This window comes from Pseudorasbora parva, chromosome 10 (assembly GCF_024679245.1).
Source record: "Pseudorasbora parva isolate DD20220531a chromosome 10, ASM2467924v1, whole genome shotgun sequence".
In the NCBI taxonomy this organism is placed as follows: domain Eukaryota; kingdom Metazoa; phylum Chordata; class Actinopteri; order Cypriniformes; family Gobionidae; genus Pseudorasbora; species Pseudorasbora parva.
The window spans coordinates 10,993,601-11,013,283 of NC_090181.1; the positions used below are offsets into that span (position 1 = coordinate 10,993,601).

The window sequence follows — 19,683 nt, forward strand, 5'->3', positions numbered from 1 at the left end:
AGCCTATATATTATCATCATTCACTGCATAACCCTATGCAACTGGTCAGTATAACACTACTGGTCAAACGTAGAATCATTTTGATTTGTCATGTTTTTGAAAAACTTTTATGCTCACCAAGGCTGCATATTTACAAAAAATACAGTAAAATCAATAAAATTGTGACATATTATTAATTTAATATATAACTGCTTTTTATTTGATTATATTTAAAAATGTAATTCATTCCTGTGATGACTTTTGCGACCCACCAGAACTACGTATACAACAATAATGGAAGCATATGAATTTATAATAGACAATAATAAGCAAGAAGATGTGTATTCACAAACAAACCCACACAGACACACATGTATACTCAGAATTAGCACATAAGCACACACATATGCTTACACATATACATTTCAAACCGCCACAAAACACGCAGAAAACAAGACGAGGTCTGTACGTTTGTCCACTTGTGCACTTTTTGCCCTCGCTATAGGCTACAAAACAGCCCACGGTCCAGTTAATGGGAACTTCAACACGTTCCCCTAAACCACATCTGCCATGTTCTTCAAACGCAAGGAACTCTGCTGTCATGTCACTTGATCATAATCTCTGTCATGAGTCATGACAATGCAAAAAACAACTGAGAGAGACATAATGATCGGTGGCATATGGCCTTGAGTCCATAGAATTCATGATCGTCTGAGAGAGTGCTAAAATATATTATGATACAACGAGAGAGAGAGAGAGAGAGAGAGAGAGAGAGAGAGAGAGAGAGAGAGAGAGAGAGAGAGAGAGAGAGAGAGAGAGAGACGAGAAGCGCGGAGGATAGGCTACGTTAATGGGGCAAAACCTTGACTGAGGTAAACAGGATGTATGGGGTTTAGTAAAACCTTTCAAAGAAATCGAGACTAGCTATTTTAAAAAATACTTTTCAACTTCCCACTCAAGTGACGTTTCATATTAACGGGAAATCAAATGCCATGTTAATCACAAGAGAGAGAATGAGAAAGCCGAGATCACGACAGTACGTGTAGTAAAACGTATGTGAACGTGTTGACAAAGAGGCTGGTGATCTTTGTCTGGAGCTTTCACTTTGTGTTTCCTAATCAACATAAACATTGAATGTACTCTATATACTTTATATATTACAACTCTCATTAATGCTTACAGTGAGCTGAATTGACAACCATTCAACATTTTCTTGCTCATGTCCTTCCAGACTCAAATATCTGTGATAATACACTGTGCTTTATTTTGTAACATACATTTATATCACATATTATATGAGACACAATCCAAGTCCCAACTCACCCAAATCCACACACGCACACCAAATGGAGATACACTTCTATTGTCACATGGACAACCATGTTATAAGCAGTATAATGTCATGAAGAGATTTTGTATCACCCTAAAGGGGGTCGTTTTGTGATATTGATGAGCTTGTCCATTGGGTTTTTACTGGGTTTGTTCATTAAGTTACCATTTAAATTATGCTAATCTTACCTGTACATTATGTTAACGCTTCTGCTAAGCATTCTCTGAGGACTACAGTCAACCAATGGGATGCAAGATGTCGCCATTAAATGTTTTACAGTTGATATAAGCGACATTAAAGAAGTGTCACTGTCAGTTACCCAGCTGAGGAACACAGCTACATTGCTGCTTTGGGCATTGGCGTTAAAGGGATAGTATACCCAAAAAATGAAAATGATCCCATAATTTATTCACGCTCAGGCATTATTCCTTCAGACGAATACAGTCGGAGTTATATTAAAACATGTCCTGGCTCTTCCAATCTTTATAAGCAGTGAATGGCAGCCCAACATTTGAAGACCCAAATAAAAGTGGATCCATCCATTATAAAAGTAATCCACATTAATAAAGGCCTTCTGAAATGAAGTATCACTTACGTAACTCCTCACAGCACTTACCGACGTCATCTTCGTGCCCATTGCGCTTTTTCCGAAGAATGTCATACCATACACTGTAAAAAAATGTAGTTGGTTTTTGTTGGTTTAACTTAAAAAAGTAAGGCCTTAAAATGCCGTAAAATTTTGAGTTTATTTAAAAAAATTTTTTTTAGCTCATACAATGAAGGAAATTTGTTTAATAAATAGAATATTTTTGTAGTTGAACCACATAAAAAAATTGATAAATCATGAAAATAGCACTATTTGGCATGTTTCACTGCGTCATCAGAAATAAAACACACACAATTACCCAATATGCTTACAAAATCTTTTAATAATATTTTAATAAAGGTTGTCGAATCTCAAAAATGTTTCATTGTATTAACTAACATTTATTTCAATGAACTCAAAATTTTAAGGCAACCAGGTAACTTGTGAACCAGAGTCTTGAATAACACAATGGAGCAATTTGAATTTTGTATTCCAAATATTTTGTAACAGATTTGGGTTATAATTATTAAAATTACAGATGAACCAAAATCCATACCCTAACCTTAAAGTCACTGTGCAACTCTTCACTGGAACGAAGAGACAATCAGTCATTCACATGAGATTCACACAGCAACAGAAAACCACAATGATCCAATCGATTCCCAATGTACAAAATCAAGTCCCGCAAGTTTTTCTTGTTCGAGATGCCGTGATGCTCGATGAAGTTTTTCTTATACCGTAATCATTTGCATTTGAATATGACATCTCTGTGAGAGGGTAAGATTATGAATGAACTTAAATGTTTGTTTTTTATTACCAAAAAAATATGGGATGAGGACATTTGATTAATTAGCAGTTCATTTGAAATACAAGTATGCTGAAATACAAGTTGGAACAGGAAATAAAACAATTTTTTTGTTTTTTGTTTTTGTTTTGCTTTTGGACCGGGAAACTATGACATTAACAAGGGGATTTAGACACGTTTTAAAGTGAAATATCCAAAAAATATTTGATGCACTTTTAATTAGTCAATATGTTAATGAGATGAGATATCTTTTAGTGTGTCTTCTGTATATTGAATGGCTGAGTATTCATGTTGCTTTTGTATTATAGCTACAGTTTTTTTTCTGTGTTGTGAATTAGCCTATTACCAGCTGCACTAAGTGCATTTGAGTATATGTATTAAAATGTATCTATAATATGCAAAAACATATCTTATTTTATATTTGGTTAAGATATTTTTAGTTTGTTAATCATAATAGAAGTTAAAATAACCATAGTACCAAACGAAATAAAAATAAATAAATAAATGAAATTTCAAATTTGGTTCCAGGAAGCACTCAACGCAGTTCCACACAATGCCTCATATACTGTTAGAGTTCCTCAGGGTGATCCACCATTTTATGAGGGGTGCCTATGTTTTACTGATGTTCTGCCGGTATGGCAAAGTGAAGAACCCCAAAAGGTTCCTCCAGAATGTTTTATGAGGACTTTCTGTAGACATAATCATTTTTTTAAACTGTACAAACTGTATATTCTATCCCCCTAAACCTACCCATTAAAGAAAATTTTCTGCATTTGTACATTTTCAAATAAGCATCTTTTAGTAGGCTATGTTTTTAATCCTTATGGGGATATTTAGTCCTCCCAAAACAAGTGCGCACACACACACACACACACACACACACACACACGTTTGTTTTTGTGAAATTTGGGGACATTCCATAGGCGCAATGGTTTTTATACCGTACAAACCAAATGTTCTATCCCTCTACACTTGCCCCTACACCTAAACCTACCCATCACAGGAAACATTCTGCATTTCTACTTTCTCAAAAAACTCATCCTGCATGATTTATAAGCATTTTGAAATATGGGGACATGGCCAATGTCCTCATATTTCACCCTCTCCTTGTAGTCATTATACACATTTGAGTCCTCATATTTTACAAAACATGCCTACACACACACACACACACACACACACACACACACACACACACACACACACACACACACACACACACACACACACACACACACACACACACACACACACACACACACACACACACACACACACACACACACACACACACACACAAACACACAAACATATACCGGCTCTAAAAGAATGCGTCACATGCCGTTTGTTACTGGTAGTGTAGTAAAAGTTGCAACTTCAACAAAATATTTATGATTTATTTTATGGGGTGTTGTCACTGTTTCGACAGCTGACAGTTTTTTTGATATGTAGGAATTAACTCACATTCCGCTGCATTGAAACAAACAAACTAATCTAAAAAAAAAAATGTAAAAGAAAAAGAATAACAGAATGGCTGATTGGTGTTTACAGGAAACTTCCCTCTGTGTTCCCCAGCATTACACTCATATTGTTACGTAATTTCCTCTCTATTTTCTATACGCTCAGCATAAATGTCTCCTTTATGGGTTTATGAGAGGCACCTGATCAAAGACACTAAAGACTCCTATAAAAACACCAACCTTCGTTCTCACACAGACTGACAAACAGGTGACTGACATCAGGGAAATCTATACCTTCCGTCACAAGTAAGTACACAAACTCAGGTTTAACCACATTTCGGTCCTATGGAACTATACTGTAAAATGTGTGGGAGTGTTATAGAAGAAAGGAAACAGTGACATTAATGTAGCTGTAGACACTCAGTTCTGTTTTAACTTCAACAGCAAATCAGTTTCAGACCTCAAGTTGTCTCATCTCTTTCTCTCTGCAGGATGAGGTGTTTGATCGTTGCCGCTGCTTTTCTGGCTGTTGCCAGTGCTGCCAGACTTTCTCTGGAGGACATGGAGTTCCACGCATGGAAAATGAAATTTGGTAAGAGAGTCTCCTTCTTTAGTTGTATTAAATTTGGAAAGAGATTCGTAGGTTCTCTTCATTGACTGAATGACCAAAATGGACGAAAAAGACAAACACTGAAGCCATTCAGACAGTGAGCAAAGACAGAAGAGTATTTTTTGAATCTCACACCGCTGTTCATTATGTCCTTTATTCCAATGTCTCGAAAATGATAAATGCCTTAACCTGCACTCTTAAAAATAAAGGTTCCAAAAGGTTTTGTAGTGATGCCATTTGGTTGCCCCCCAAAAACTTTCAGTGTACGGTTCTTAAATGAAGAAGTTATTTTTGCTTAGTATGAAGAACATTTTAATAATCTGAAGGACCTTTTTCCAATAAAGAACGTTTTGTGTTATGAAAAGGTTTCATGGATGTTAAAGATTCTTTAACCAAAAAAAGAGTAAAACCCTCAGAGTTAGTTTATTTATTAGCTTATGGAATGTGACAAAAGTCGAGGTCCTTGTAAATGCAACATTGATGTAAAAATGGTTTGTTAAATTAGTTTGTAGATACATATGAAATTTCATAATGAATATTATATTTATATAATATTATATACTAACTAAAATAAATTTGCAAAATGTTTTAAATTGGATTTACTTTACACACTATACACATTTTTTTAAAACATTGAAACTAGCAAAACCTTTGCAGAAAATACACGTTTTTCTCATGTGCCTCAGGTAAGAGCTACAGTTCAATTGAGGAAGAGTCTCATCGTAAGGTTACCTGGTTGTCCAATCGCAAACTGGTTTTGGTCCACAACATGATGGCAGATCAGGGTTTCAAATCCTACAGGCTTGGCATGACATACTTTGCTGACATGGTAAGAAATTAAATTATATTCAAAATTTGAATTTTGAAAAGTATTTGTTTTACTCAAAAGTTTAGAACGCATAATATTTCTTCTCTCTATCCTCTCTCAGAGCAATGAGGAATACAGACAGCTGGTTTTCCGTGGATGTCTGGGCTCCATGAATAACACCAAGGCCCGTGGTGGTTCTACATTTTTCCGGCTGAGAGATGGCGTTGTGTTGCCCGATACCGTTGACTGGAGGGATAAGGGCTACGTGACTGATATTAAAGACCAGAAGCAGTGTGGATCATGCTGGGCCTTCAGTGCAGTAAGACCCACATGCTTTGCCTTTACAAACAAAAAATAGATAGATCCATAGATCTTATATGGCAAATGCTTTTAGTCCATGTAGTTTATTTCAGTGGCAAGCTGTTTTAACTTTTAATGTTCCCAGCGTTACATGTCGTAATTGCATTTTTACTATAGAGCTCTCTAATTAAATTCTTACTAGTAACATTTACAATTAGAGCTAAACAAATTTTACTAGTCATGTCTTCTATCCATTCACTTCCATTCATTTTTGAATACAGAGCTCTACAATCGAATTTTTACTAGTATGAATTCCAATCAGAGAGCTCTACAATTAAATTCTTTCAAGTAACAATTACAATTGCAAAGGTCTTTAAATTAATTCTTACTAGAAAGAATTCCAAATAGAGAACTTTTTCGTCAAATTTTTACTAGTATGAATTTAAATTACAGAGCTCTCTAATTCAGTTCTTCAGCCTGATCTCATGAAAGTGCATATCTATGCCATAGGTGCAATTTATCATATGCAAATGTTTTGCATATAAATTGCACAATAAATACAATTTGTGCTATAGATAAACACTTTCATGAGACTGTGTTGCAAATCTATAGCAAAAATGCAATTACAGAGCTCTCTATTTTTTACTAGTAAAAGAGAAAAAACTAATTGAAGATGTTTAATTGTAGAGCTCTGTAATTGAATTAGAAAGCTCTCTAATTTGAATACTAGTAAAATTTGTATTGTAACCGAATTCATTCTCACAAATGTAATTATTTCTAGTAAAAGTGCAATTACGACGAGTAATGCTGGAAACATTTTAAGCTAAAAATGGCTTGCCACACCAGTTTCTGGCTCTGTTTCTATTCATACTTCTTTTTTGTCTCATATAGACTGGTTCCTTGGAGGGTCAGACATTTAAGAAGACAGGAAAACTGGTGTCCTTGAGCGAGCAGCAGCTGGTGGACTGTTCTGGTGCTTATGGGAACATGGGCTGTGATGGGGGATTAATGGACCAGGCCTTCCAGTACATTGAAGCCAATAAAGGTCTGGATACAGAGGACTCCTATCCGTATGAGGCTGAGGTAAGTCCAAACGATGTTTGTGACAAAAAAACAAAACAAAAAACTTGACCGTAAAGCTTTGGCTGAGTTTTTTTCAACAGTTTTTTACTTATCAATATTCTCCACACAGGATGGTCAGTGCCGTTTTAAACCGAGCACTGTAGGTGCCACTTGCACAGGATATGTCGATGTTGCCAGTGGGGATGAAAGTGCACTGCAGGAGGCTGTTGCTACAATCGGCCCTGTATCTGTTGCCATCGATGCTGGACACAGCAGCTTTCAGCTCTATGAATCTGGTAACTGTCATCACCTAACACTTTGAAAACTTTTATTTTCATTATTTTGTCAGCTTTTAATTCCAAACGTGCTGGCTAATGAATTAATGTGACAAGCTAATGTTTAATGTTCCCAGGTGTCTACGATGAGCCCGAATGCAGCAGCTCTGATTTAGATCATGGTGTTCTGGCTGTTGGTTACGGAACCAATAATGGAGAGGACTACTGGCTTGTTAAGAACAGGTTAATTAAGAAAAAATTAAACAAAAATGTATTACAAAATAAGAAGGTACACAATTAAAAAGAAAAAACTACAACTAACACTCAAACTAATGTGATTTCAGCTGGGGTCTGGATTGGGGTGACAAAGGCTACATCATGATGTCCAGGAACAAGAACAACCAATGTGGCATTGCTACCGCAGCCAGTTACCCTCTGGTCTAGGGTGAGTTCAACTAATATGATTTTATGTCTTTAGTCAGGTCACAGACTTGGGGAAAGTTCATTTACCTATAGAAAACAGTCTTATATAAACATCAGTTTAACATTTTTAGATACATTTCATATTTACTTTGCAGTTACAGTAGGAATAATATAATGTTCTTATGTTCTGCAGGAAAGAGCATCACAAACCTGGAGCAGATGGGAGAAAAGGAAATGTGATCCGATTCTACAAAATTACCTCATAATTATACTTTCATTTAAATGAAAAAGTATTAATTAATACAATGATTTTATCTATTGTTTTTTATTTTTAAACCCTCAGGGAAACACTATGTTAACATGAAATAAGGAATAAAATAAATAAATAACACGATCTGTGTGGGGTATATATTTTTATTATCAAGCATACAAACTCTTATTCTTGTGGTTTAGTTTCCTTTATTTCCTCGTCATAATTCACAATCAGCACACTCAGTACACTATCTTATGTCAATGAGATAGGCCAACAAAGTTTTATTTTTCATTTTTATTAAACAGTTCTATAAAATCATCAGAAATCCTAATCATAAGCTTTTCTCCCTTTAAAACTCAATAAACCAAGACTCCATTGTGAGATGCCTGGGAATCGGCTGGAATGCGCTTCTACTTAAATCTTGAGATAATTGGGTCACATATGCTTTTACTTTCAAGAATGAGAATGTCACGTAGACCTCTGTTCTTTCCCATCTGTCAGAGACTGAAAGAATTCATGAAAATATGATAATATGGAAAGTTAAACATTACTACAGTAAGAGATTATGGTCCCGAGGGGGTGTTTCAGTGAAGTATCTTGTACAATAAAATGTCTTCAGCCTGGTTTGTTTATTATATATATATATATATATATATATATATATATATATATATATATATATATATATATATATATATATATATATATATATATATATATATATATATATATATATATATATATATATATATATATATATATATATATATATATATATATATCGGAATAAAACGTTTTAAAATAGAGCCTGTGATACGATAAAAAAACAATTGCAGCATATATTTATTTTTTTATTGTTATAATTAGTGTCTTTTGAACCTCAAACTTTAATAAGTGTGTTCATTGTTAATCTAATTTTCAAATACACATCAGTAGCTCTTTTCGGTACATCAGTTTATGCTTTTACAAAATACCACTGATAAGGAATTCAACCCCCCAAAACATTAGACACTTTTATTTAAATAGCATACCACACAGACTTTATGAGAGAGTTTTTCATTTGTGTGTTAATCTTTATTTCACACAGTTCAAAACAGCAATTTAGAGACTTATTTCTGGATATTTTAGTTTGTGGATATGACTTTAATATTAATTTTGATGGCATTAACTATAGATTGTGGTCTGCTAAAATAATCATATAGCTTTTAGAATTTTGATAATTGCACAGTGATTTCCTGATTCCATACATATTGTCAAAATTACTTTACATTAAATGACTTGGCACATTCCAAGCATATTCTTGCATTCTGCATATTGCAAAAGCTCTAGGCCTATATGTGTACATCTATCACTGACAACTTCCCAGTCACATTTTACCTAAAAAAGAACTTTGCTTTAATCTTGTTAGATTTTCCTTTTTACAGTAAAAGGACCGTTTAAGGAATGACGTGTAAGTAGCCTACTTTATAATTAAAATAATACATCATTATTTATTTCACATTACAGTACAGAGAATTCAATTTGATTAATTATGGAGGCGTGGAGAACTTAATTTTCATGTCACAAAAAATCCTGATGTAGCTACTAAAAGGCTTAAATGCTAATTATAGAAGAACGTTTTATTTTTTATTACTCTTGTTAAATTTGAGGAGAAATTAAGTTTCATGAAATGTAAACATACCCATATTAACTACCTTATCAAGCTTTAATTTGTGGTATGTGAGTATAAACATCCATAAGATTAAGCTAAAATGTGATCAAATGCCTGTTGAAAGACTATTGCCCTAAGGAATCTTATTGAAAGCATTGTTGCAGAAGCACACTGATGAGCCAAAACATTTATGGTAGTCGTCATGAAATCAAAACTGACCTAATGCACATTACCAGTCTTGTGGTGAACAATTAATGCACAGAAGGACAAAAAATCTAAATCTGAACACTTCCACTTTGGAAGTTCCTTCTCTGATGACTAACGGCTTGGGTTGAATATTCTTAACCACTCCCCTCAAAATTTAATGAACACTTTCAAGGTTAAAATTAAAATGTGACTCCAGTGGTTCAACCTTAAAGTGTTACTTCAGTGATTAGCATATTGCTTTGTATCAGTAGAAACCCTGGAGTACATTCGAAAATGAATTTTTGGCCACAGGCTAAAGACTACAGCCTCTACAGTAGAGGGAGCCATTTCCGCATGTTTTCAACCCGCGCATGGGGGATGGGATCGATCGCACTCACAGTGCTCAACTCGGGCAGCTGCAGGCATTTATGTAAATGGAGCGATGCAGAGCAGAGTGTTTCAACTTCTCAAATATATTCCTATGAAAGTTAAGCTTCTAAAGGCGTTAACTGAACACGCGCTGTGAATGTATGACGCGAGCACGGTCGCGATTACCTCAGCTCTCATCACCAGAGCTCATTCAGCTCATTGATCAGGATGAATGTTATCTGACTCGTGCAAAAAAAAAACTTTATTCAACAATTTCTTCTGTGTCCTACTCCTACACTGTTGACGTAGTAAATACAGTGCAGAGCTCCGTCAGAATGCCGGCTTACCATTGGCTGATGCTGTTCATATGAGCACTGCCACGCATGTGTGATGTTGACGCAGGAGCTGCCCAATGTAAACTGCACGATGGAAACGAAGACTATCCCGTCTGGTGTGAACCAGAAGGTCTACTGTGGCACAAAAATGTAATGATGGTTTTGGGAGAAATGTGTCACAACACAGGTGCATCACACTCTATTGCCTATATATGCTAATCAGAGTGCCTATGGTGACCACCTTCGAAAGTAACTACAGTGGGCACATGAGCGTTGGACCTGGACAGCAGTGGAAAAAGGTCGTCTGGTCCTATGAGTCCCGTTTGCTTTTACATGAAGGGAATGGCTGTGTATTTGTTTGCCATTTAGCTGGGGAAGTGATGGCACCAGGATGAACTGTGAGGCGGCTCTGGGTGATGTGCTGCTTGGAATTTCTGGCTCTGGCCATTCATGTGGACACACATTTGACACATGCCATCTACCTAAACCAGACCAGGTACACCCATTCATGACAGTGGTGTTTCTTAGTTGAAGTGGCCTCTTTCAGCAGCATAATGCACCCTGCCACTCTGCACACATTGTTCAGGATTGGTTTGAGGAACATGGTGAAGAGTTCAAGGTGTTGCCCTGGCCTCCAGTTCCCCAGATCTCAATCTAGATGAGTATCTGTGGGATGTGTTGGACCAACAAGTTTGATCCACGATGGGTCCACCTCGCAACCTCAAGGACATAAAGACTGCTAATGCCTTGGTGCCAGAGGGGGGTCATCTTCAGGGGTCTTGCAGAGTCTAGGAGGACCAACAGGCAGACATATTAGGCAGGTTTTGGCTTATCAGTGTACACTTGACACAAGGCCCAAAAGCATCAACAATAAAAGAGATCGGGCTCTTTGGTCATGTTGTATTTCTTGTTGTGTTTATTTTATCTCATGTTATTTATTTCTGAAATTAATACCCTGATGAAAAGTGCTCCTACAAATAGGAAACTTAAATGCAGTTCATGCTTTTAACCACTAGATGGCGAGAAAGTCCTAAACTTGCAGTCCTTTTGTAATGTGCTGTTGCTTAATCGCTTCTACGCTACTGTGAGGGGTTATGGTGAGCTTTTGCTTCTGTATAATCTCATGTTTTCATTTTTAGGATTTGAAAACAAGTCCCTTATTATCTGCAAGTGGAAGAACCGTTGGATTTCTATCAAGGTAAAACATATGTTTTGCTTTGACTTTTGCCATGATTATCTGGTTTAGTCCAACATTTGACAAACAACATTGGAATGCTGAGAAGCAGTTACAAGATTGATCATGGCGTTCCTTTAGAGTGTCACATGCAATAATAATGATAATGATCCTCCCTCTCCTGTTGATAACCATAGGAGGCGGCGATGGATTGAACATAGAAGAGAATAAACAACTTTCTGTAATTCAGCTCTCCTTGATTTACTAGTTCAGTCATCCAGGCTCATATTGGTAGTCTGAATATTTGTGCGGGAATGAAAAGCTGCAGCATCCTAGCCAAGATTAATGTGGGATTAACACCCACTGACTCTTGAAACACACACACACACACACACACACACACACACACACACACACACACACACACACACACACACACACACACACACACACACACACACACACACACACACACACTAAACAAACTCAATTGTTTTTCTGTCATGGAGGGGCTTCACCATCTTCATTTGTTTTATATATTGAGCTAATGATAATGACACTGCCAAAAATCAAGAATGGCACAAGCCACCAGCAAGCAGAAACAATATTTACTTTGGTGGATGGTTATTTCGCAGTTTATTTGCATCATGTGCATTTAGTGTAGCTCAGATATTAACTTCTAAACTACTCATGTTATTCTTTTAATTTAAAATCACAGAATTATTGGGCATTAAATAACAAATACCGGTATATTGAAATTGCAGCATGTTTGATTAGGAGTGTTATGAGCCTTTGCAATGCTAAATAAATCTGAATGATGAAGAATCTGCATCATGAACACGTGCAGATATAGTTACACAGCGTTGATTTACTCTATTCATCCTCCATCATTTTCTCTTTCCTTCCTTCCTCTTTTCCTCTCTGTGAATCTCTTCATCACTACACAGCTGTTGGTTAATGAGACTCTCAGCTCTCATTTTCAGTGGTTGTTGTGATGAAAATAATTTTTCTGATCTTCCAAAAATACTGAGCGATAGTTGTGGCAAGTAAGTGAAAGAAGAAAAGATTAATTACCCAAACTAATGTTGGTGAGCAAGATGGATTTTCTGTGCTTGTAGCTACACCCAGACATGAGTCTACGAAAGCTGGTTATGTAGTTTAGGCAGAGGCAGACAGTAGTGGAGTATTTTTACTTTCCAAGTAATTTTATTTTTCAAGTATATGTACTTTATCAGTGTTTTTCTTGGGAAAACTTTTACTTCAAAACATAATATTGTACTTTTTACTGCACTGCGTTTCATATTGAATATTATTAAATACTTAATTACATAAAAAATGTAGTGCTGTATACTTTTACTCAAGTAAAATAAATTAAAGGTCCCGTTCTTCGCGATTCCATCTTTCAAACTTTAGTTAGTGTGTAATGTTGCTGTTAGAGCATAAATAGTACCTGTAAAATTATAAAGCTCAAAGTTCAATGCCAAGCGAGATATTTTATTTAACAGAAGTTCCCTTTCAAAGCCTACAGCGAACGGCCGGTTTGGACTACAACAGGAAGTGCAGGGATGTAATGACGTCACTGGAACCATTTGCTGACTAACCCTCCGCCCACAAGAACACGCAAAATAGGGGGCGTGGTCTTGTTGCTCTCCCACGTGGAGAAGAGCGCGCATTCAGCGCTTGCATCTCCCCGTTATGGTAAGAGGAGGGACCTTTCCGGGCAAAGTGCGCTAAACTGCTGTCCAATCACAACATGGAATCATCATATTAAGGGTCCTAGGCATTAAAAAAATTACACCATACTAATACTGTGTTTGACCCCCTTTTGCCTTCAAAACTGCCTTAATTCTACGTGGCATTAATTCAACAAGGTGCTGAAAGCATTGAATGTTGAAATGTTAGCCCATATTGATAGGATAGCATCTTCCAGTTGATGGAGATTTGTGGGATGCACATCCAGGGCACGAAGCTCCCGTTCCACCACACCACATAAAGATGATCTATTGGGTTGAGATCTGGTGACTGTGGGGACATTTTAGTATAGTGAACTCATTGTACTGTTCAAGAAACCAATTTGAAATGATTCGAGCTTTGTGACATGGTGCATTATCCTGCTGGAAGTAGCCATCAGAGGATGAGTACATGGAGGTCATAAAGGGATGGACATGGCCAGAAACAATGCTCAGGTAGGCCGTGGCATTTAAATGATGCCCAATGGCACTAAGGGGCCTATAGTGTGCCACGAAAACATCCCCCACACCATTATACCACCACCACCAGCTGCCTGCACAGTGGTAAAAAGTCATGATGGATCCATGTTCTCATTCTGTTTACGCCAAATTCTGACTGAACAGAAAACTAAACTCATCAGACCAGGCAACATTTTTCCAGTCTTCAAATTGTAGCCTCTTTTTCCTATTTGTAGTGGAGATGAGAGGTACCCGGCGGGGTCTTCTGCTGTTGTTGCCCATCCGCCTCTAGGTTGTGCGTGTTGTGGCTTGACAAATGCTTTGCTGCATACCTCGGTTGTAATGAGTGGTTATTTCAGTCAAAGTTGCTCTTCTATCAGCTTGAATCAGTCGGCCCATTCTCCTCTGACCTCTAGCATCAACAAGGCATTTTCGCCCACAGGACTGCCGCATACTGGGGTTTTTCCCTTTTCACTCCATTCTTTGTAAACCCGAGAAATGGTTGTGCGTGAAAATCCCAGTAACTGAGCAGATTGTGAGGCCTGTCTGGCACCAACAACCATGCCACGCTCAAAATTGCTTAAATCACCTTTCTTTCCCATTCTGACATTCAGTTTGGAGTTCAGGAGATTGTCTTGACCACGATCACACCCCTAAATGCATTAAAGAAACTGCCATGTGATTGGTTGATTAGATAATTGCATTAATGAGAAATTGAACAGGTGTTCCTTATAATCCTTTAGGTGAGTGTATATATATATATTATAAATACAGAATATATATAAATTCTGTGAAAAATAACAGTGGCCTTGGTCCTGGAAGTTTTTTTCCTATAGGTATTTCAAAAGCATTTATAAGCCATGAGCAAAACAAATCAGCATATCATTACCTATGCTGCGAAGCAGGGGAGTCTCAAGAGAAGCCAGGTTTTTTAGACGGCAGCTGTCTGACTCTGAGGTGGTGAACGGTAATATGGTTTGTGTAACATTTACAACACATTGTTTGATAACAGAGTCATGCCAAAGGCTAATCATATCAATTACCATTATATGTCTTATATGTTGTTTTGCATTACAATTCTGATACATCGAATTTTAGACAAACCTGTATAATACAGCTCTGGAAAAAATTAAGAGACCATTTAACATGGCTTTCTGTTAAGTGGCTTCTTAATTTTTTTTCCAGAGCTGTATTTAAGTGCACAGCGTGACTTATTGGCTAATGTCCCTACAACAACAGTTTGTTTGAAGCGAAAAAATTCAAATGTAAATAAATGAAGAAAAGGCAGTGAAGATCTTGGCTGAGACCAAAACCATGAGTGGTTCACTTAGTAAGTGAATCAGATAAACAGCAAAATCTAGGGCAGTCAGCACGACTCCTGATTACAGCTTGTAATCCCAATTATACCTCTTTCCAGACACACACACACACACACACACACACACACACACACACACACACACACACACACACACACACACACACACACACACACACACACACACACACACACACACACACACACACACACACACACACACACACACACACACACACACACAGCTGCCTCCAGCTGTTAGTCAGAAAAGAACCCATCCCTGCTGTGCCCACAGACTGCCAGAGTTGCCTGACGACCCACATGGTTAATTACTGGGCACATGTGTGAAGCTCTGCCCACATGTCTTACAGACTGAGTTATATTTGCATTAGCAAACACTTTGCATTGTTCTCTAATAGAGCTGAAGTGAATGAAGTTCAATGGAGCATGTGACAATCAGAACAAAAGCATCAGCATGTTTCTTGAGTGGAAAAAAAGTGTCAGTCAGAACAGATGCCATTCTCTGTCAGAACACACATTTATACACAGCATCAGTTCAGGTGGAAAAGTGGAACATCTTAAAGTCGCTTGGTTCAATCCATCAGACTAAATGACTAAAGTCTGTCATTTCAGCTAAAAACGGCAGAGCTATGACATTTTAAGAAAAAAAAATATGAGGAAGAAAGTGAAATATGCATAGACAAATTGTTCACAGTAAGATCAATAACATGCACTTAGAAAAATCACTATTTTGCCAAAAGTAGACATCCCTCCAAATCATTGAATTCAGGTTTTCCAATCACTCCCATAGCCACAGGTGTATAATATCAAGTACTTAGGCATGCAGATGCTTCTACAAACATTTGAGAAAGAATGGGTCGCTCTCAGGAGCTCAGTGAATTCAAGTGTGGTACCGTGATAGGTTGCCACCTGAGCAATATGTTCATTCATGAAATTTCATCATGAAATTTTTACTAAATATTCCACGGTCAACTGTTAGTGGTATTATAACAAAGTGGAAGCAACACTGATTGGTTAGCTCAAAAACAGTGCTTAGAGAGAGTCATCCTGCAGTTGCCAGGAGAACAGTTGCCTGACTGCATTGTACTGTGTGTAAAGTTTGGTGGAGGGGGGATTATGGTGTGGGGTTGTTCTTCAGGGGTTGGGCTTGGCCCCTTAGTTCCAGTGAAAGGAACTCTTAAAGGTCCCGTTCTTCACATGTTTTCGAAGCTTTGTTTATGTTTACAGTGTGCAATATAACATGAGTTCCTGTTTCGGGTGTAAAAACACAGTATTTTTCACACAATTTACTTATCTGTACAGCGCTGTTTTCTCTGTCCTAAAAACGGCCTGATGATTTCCTTGTTCTATGAAGTCCCTCCTTCAGAAACACGTAACGAGTTCTGATTGGGCCAGTGCTTCCCGTGTTGTGATTGGACAGCAGCTTAGCGCACTTTGCCCGGAAAGGTCCCACCTCTTACCATAACGGGGAGATGCAAGCGCTGAATGCGCGCTCTTCTCCACGTGGGAGAGCAACGAGACCACGCCCCCTATTTTATGTGTTCTTGTGGGCGGAGGGTTAGTCAACAAACGGTTCTAGTGACGTCATTACATCCCTGCACTTCCTGCTGTAGTCCAAACCGGCCGTTCGCTGTAGGCTTTGAAAGGGAACTTCTGTTAAATAAAATATCTCGCTTGGCATTGAACTTTGAGCTTTATCATTGTACAGGTATTATTTATGCTCTAACAGCAACATTACACACTAACTAAAGTTTGAAAGGTGGAATCGCGAAGAACAGGACTTTTAAAGTTTGAGCATACCAGGATGTTTTGGACAATTTCATGCTCCCAACTTTGTGGCAACATTTGGGGATGGCGTCTCCCTGTTCCAACATGATACTCCTAAACCTTGTTGAAAGCCTTCCTAGAAGAGTTGAAGCTGTTATGGCTGCAAATAAAAGGGTGGGCCAACTCTATATTCATATTAAACCATATGAATTAAGAATGTACATGTAAAGGCAGATGTCCAAAAACCTTTGGCAATGTAGTGTATATTAATTTTATTGCATGCCAAATTTAAGGTGTGATATACATTGACATGAAGCACTCAAGAATCTTCTCCTTTTTATACTAATTTACATTTTCAGTTTGTAACCAGTTTCCATTTTTTTTGGCTGCATACTAAACTCAGAAGACCATCAACAAAAAATCTGAAACTTGAAAGAATTTCTAAATATTTTGTAATGCTAAATTAAAGAGTTCCCTTCAAACTGTTAGCTAGACTTGAAAATCTTTTGAGCACATCACGCACAAAGTCAACTTTTTCGGGCAGTTTAATTCAGTTGTTGATGACAGGCTCCGTTATGATTCATTTTGATCTATTATGAAAGATTAAACAAAAAGGATTAAAACAAGAGCCAATAAAATACATCCTCTCTGCTCTTTTAATTCTTCAGGCTAACTGTCATGTAGAATTTTGTCATCAAGCTTATCTCTCTCTCTCTCTCTCTCTCTCTCTCTCTCTCTCTCTCTCTCTCTCTCTCTCTCTCTCTCTCTCTCTCTCTCTCTCTCTCTCTCTCTCTCTCTCTCTCTCTCTCTCTCTCTCTCTCTCTCTCTCTCTCTTTTCTTTTTTGTATACTGTCAGCCTCATTATATTTTTACCCAAACAGCAGATGTGTGTGTGTGTGTGTGTGTGTGTGTGTGTGTGTGTGTGTGTGAAGCAGCAGATAAACAGTCAAGACATTCTTCTGATAAAGTTTGCTACAATAATACAAGCTACTAACAAAAAAGTAGTTAAAACAACTTAATAAAAGCTATTAAAAACAAAATAAAACAACCAAGAAGAAAAAATGAAAACACTATATAGTCTACTCATTGTAGCTACTGTGCAAAGTGCAAAGCTACTTCATTATGGTCTTATGCTGTTGACATATGGATAAAAAGCAAAGTATACTTGGGAATTTATGCCCGGTTATGCTAATTTATGCTACCCCCCAATGAAGTGAGTAACAAAACCTTAACATGTCATAACACCGTAGTATTCTTAGCATGCTAAATAACGTCAGTTTGTAAAGTATTCTGAAACAAACACAGATATATGCGCATGGTTTACAGGGACTCTCTAGGCGTAATCGTTTTTATATTGCACAAACGTATGTTCTATTCGCTTACACACACCCATACCCTTTACAGAAAACTAACAGAACAATATGAATTAAAACCAATGTAACTGGTACTGGAGTGTGTATGCATTCATCTGGCTTTATCTGCTGTAATGGACCTTCAGTGGAGATCAGACTGACATATAATCAATGAGTATAACCACACACACTTAGCTGATCCTGCATACTGAGCTCACCAGAGTGCTGGAGTTACTGGTCTACACCACATCATTTCTCAAGGACTTCTTCGTTTCTTTAGTTGCTTTATCTAATCAGAAAAAAAAAAAAAATAATAATAATATTTTTTCTATTCAATTGTGTTGAAGGAGTGAGTGAATGAGAGTTGTGTGTATGTTATCAACAGACAGCAGAGGGCACTGTTAAAACACTATCACTCAGGCATTTAAACCAGACAGACGTTCTTACACACTTAAATTTACACATATGAACACACACACATTTTCACATCCCTGCTGTCAGGTTATTGAAAATGCCACTCTCCTTAACTGCCATGTTTCAGAGCACATTTAAGACACAGGGCAGATTATCCTAGCAAGCACGCTTCAGAAAGAAGGTTATAGCTAACAGGGTCAGAGACAGCGACCTCTCTTCCCCGTGTCACTGTCAGTGAGTGGAGAGCTCTCAAAGGCTGGATCGCATTGGTAATCTCAGTTTAAATACACAAATCCTCAGCCTCAATCCAATCAAAACTAATACTTACCCCCCCCCCCCCCCCCCCCCCCCACACACACACACACACATACAGATTCTCAGCCAGTGTTGTTTAATGCTGTCCCTACGGGATTTAATCCAGATTACACAACATAAAGTAAGAGTTTTAATCTGAATACTATCATCTGCCTCTTTCAAATACGCATGCAAACACACACACTCCTCTAGGGGGTGCTACAAACCAGATGTTTTGGATGATTGTACATTGTGACAAGATTAGAGATGCCTTAAAGGAGGATAATGTGTGCCTGTGTGTTTGTGTGTTTGTGTGTGTGTGTGTGTGTGTGGGGGGGGGGGGGTGTTTACATATCTTAAATATGCTGTTAAATACTGTATAGCAACAGTTTAGAAACTGTGAAACACAATTTATGATGCCATTGTTGTCAGATGTTATGATTTAAAATGTTAAAAATGTCTGGTGATTTTGGTATTTACACTTTTGAGCTGTACTTGCATGAATAGAAATAGCAAATCTGTATTAAAATCAACTGACTTGCCTGAAGGGCTAAATTCAATGGCTGGTCTTGGTCTCTTGGTATTGAGAATTCTTTTGAGCGCTGTTTTTCTCTTATTCATGAGTTCACATTTTCATTTAATACTTGTGTGTGTGAGATGAAGGTCTAGGGCTAAATACCCTCATGGACTACTGAATTCATGAAGACTAAAATATTAATACG

The 19,683-nt window shown here is 37.4% G+C and overlaps 1 protein-coding gene and 1 long non-coding RNA gene across 2 annotated transcripts in view; both read left to right on the forward strand.

Moving 5' to 3' along the window:
* The first annotated feature begins 2,601 nt into the window (after positions 1-2,601).
* Positions 2,602-8,014, forward strand: ctsl.1 (cathepsin L.1). Its single transcript, XM_067454532.1, has 10 exons — positions 2,602-2,672; positions 4,327-4,466; positions 4,652-4,752; positions 5,457-5,599; positions 5,700-5,897; positions 6,770-6,961; positions 7,071-7,236; positions 7,353-7,458; positions 7,560-7,660; positions 7,832-8,014. Exons 3-9 carry the CDS (start codon positions 4,653-4,655, stop codon positions 7,657-7,659), a joined length of 1,005 nt encoding a protein of 334 aa, XP_067310633.1. The 5' UTR covers positions 2,602-2,672; positions 4,327-4,466; position 4,652; the 3' UTR covers position 7,660; positions 7,832-8,014.
* Positions 8,015-11,530: 3,516 nt separating this feature from the next.
* The window catches only part of LOC137090572 (uncharacterized), a 45,711-nt gene continuing 37,558 nt past the window's right edge, over positions 11,531-19,683 (forward strand). Inside the window, exon 1 of the long non-coding RNA XR_010907899.1 lies at positions 11,531-11,630. This is a non-coding gene — a long non-coding RNA (uncharacterized lncRNA). The remainder of the gene's footprint in view (positions 11,631-19,683) is intronic.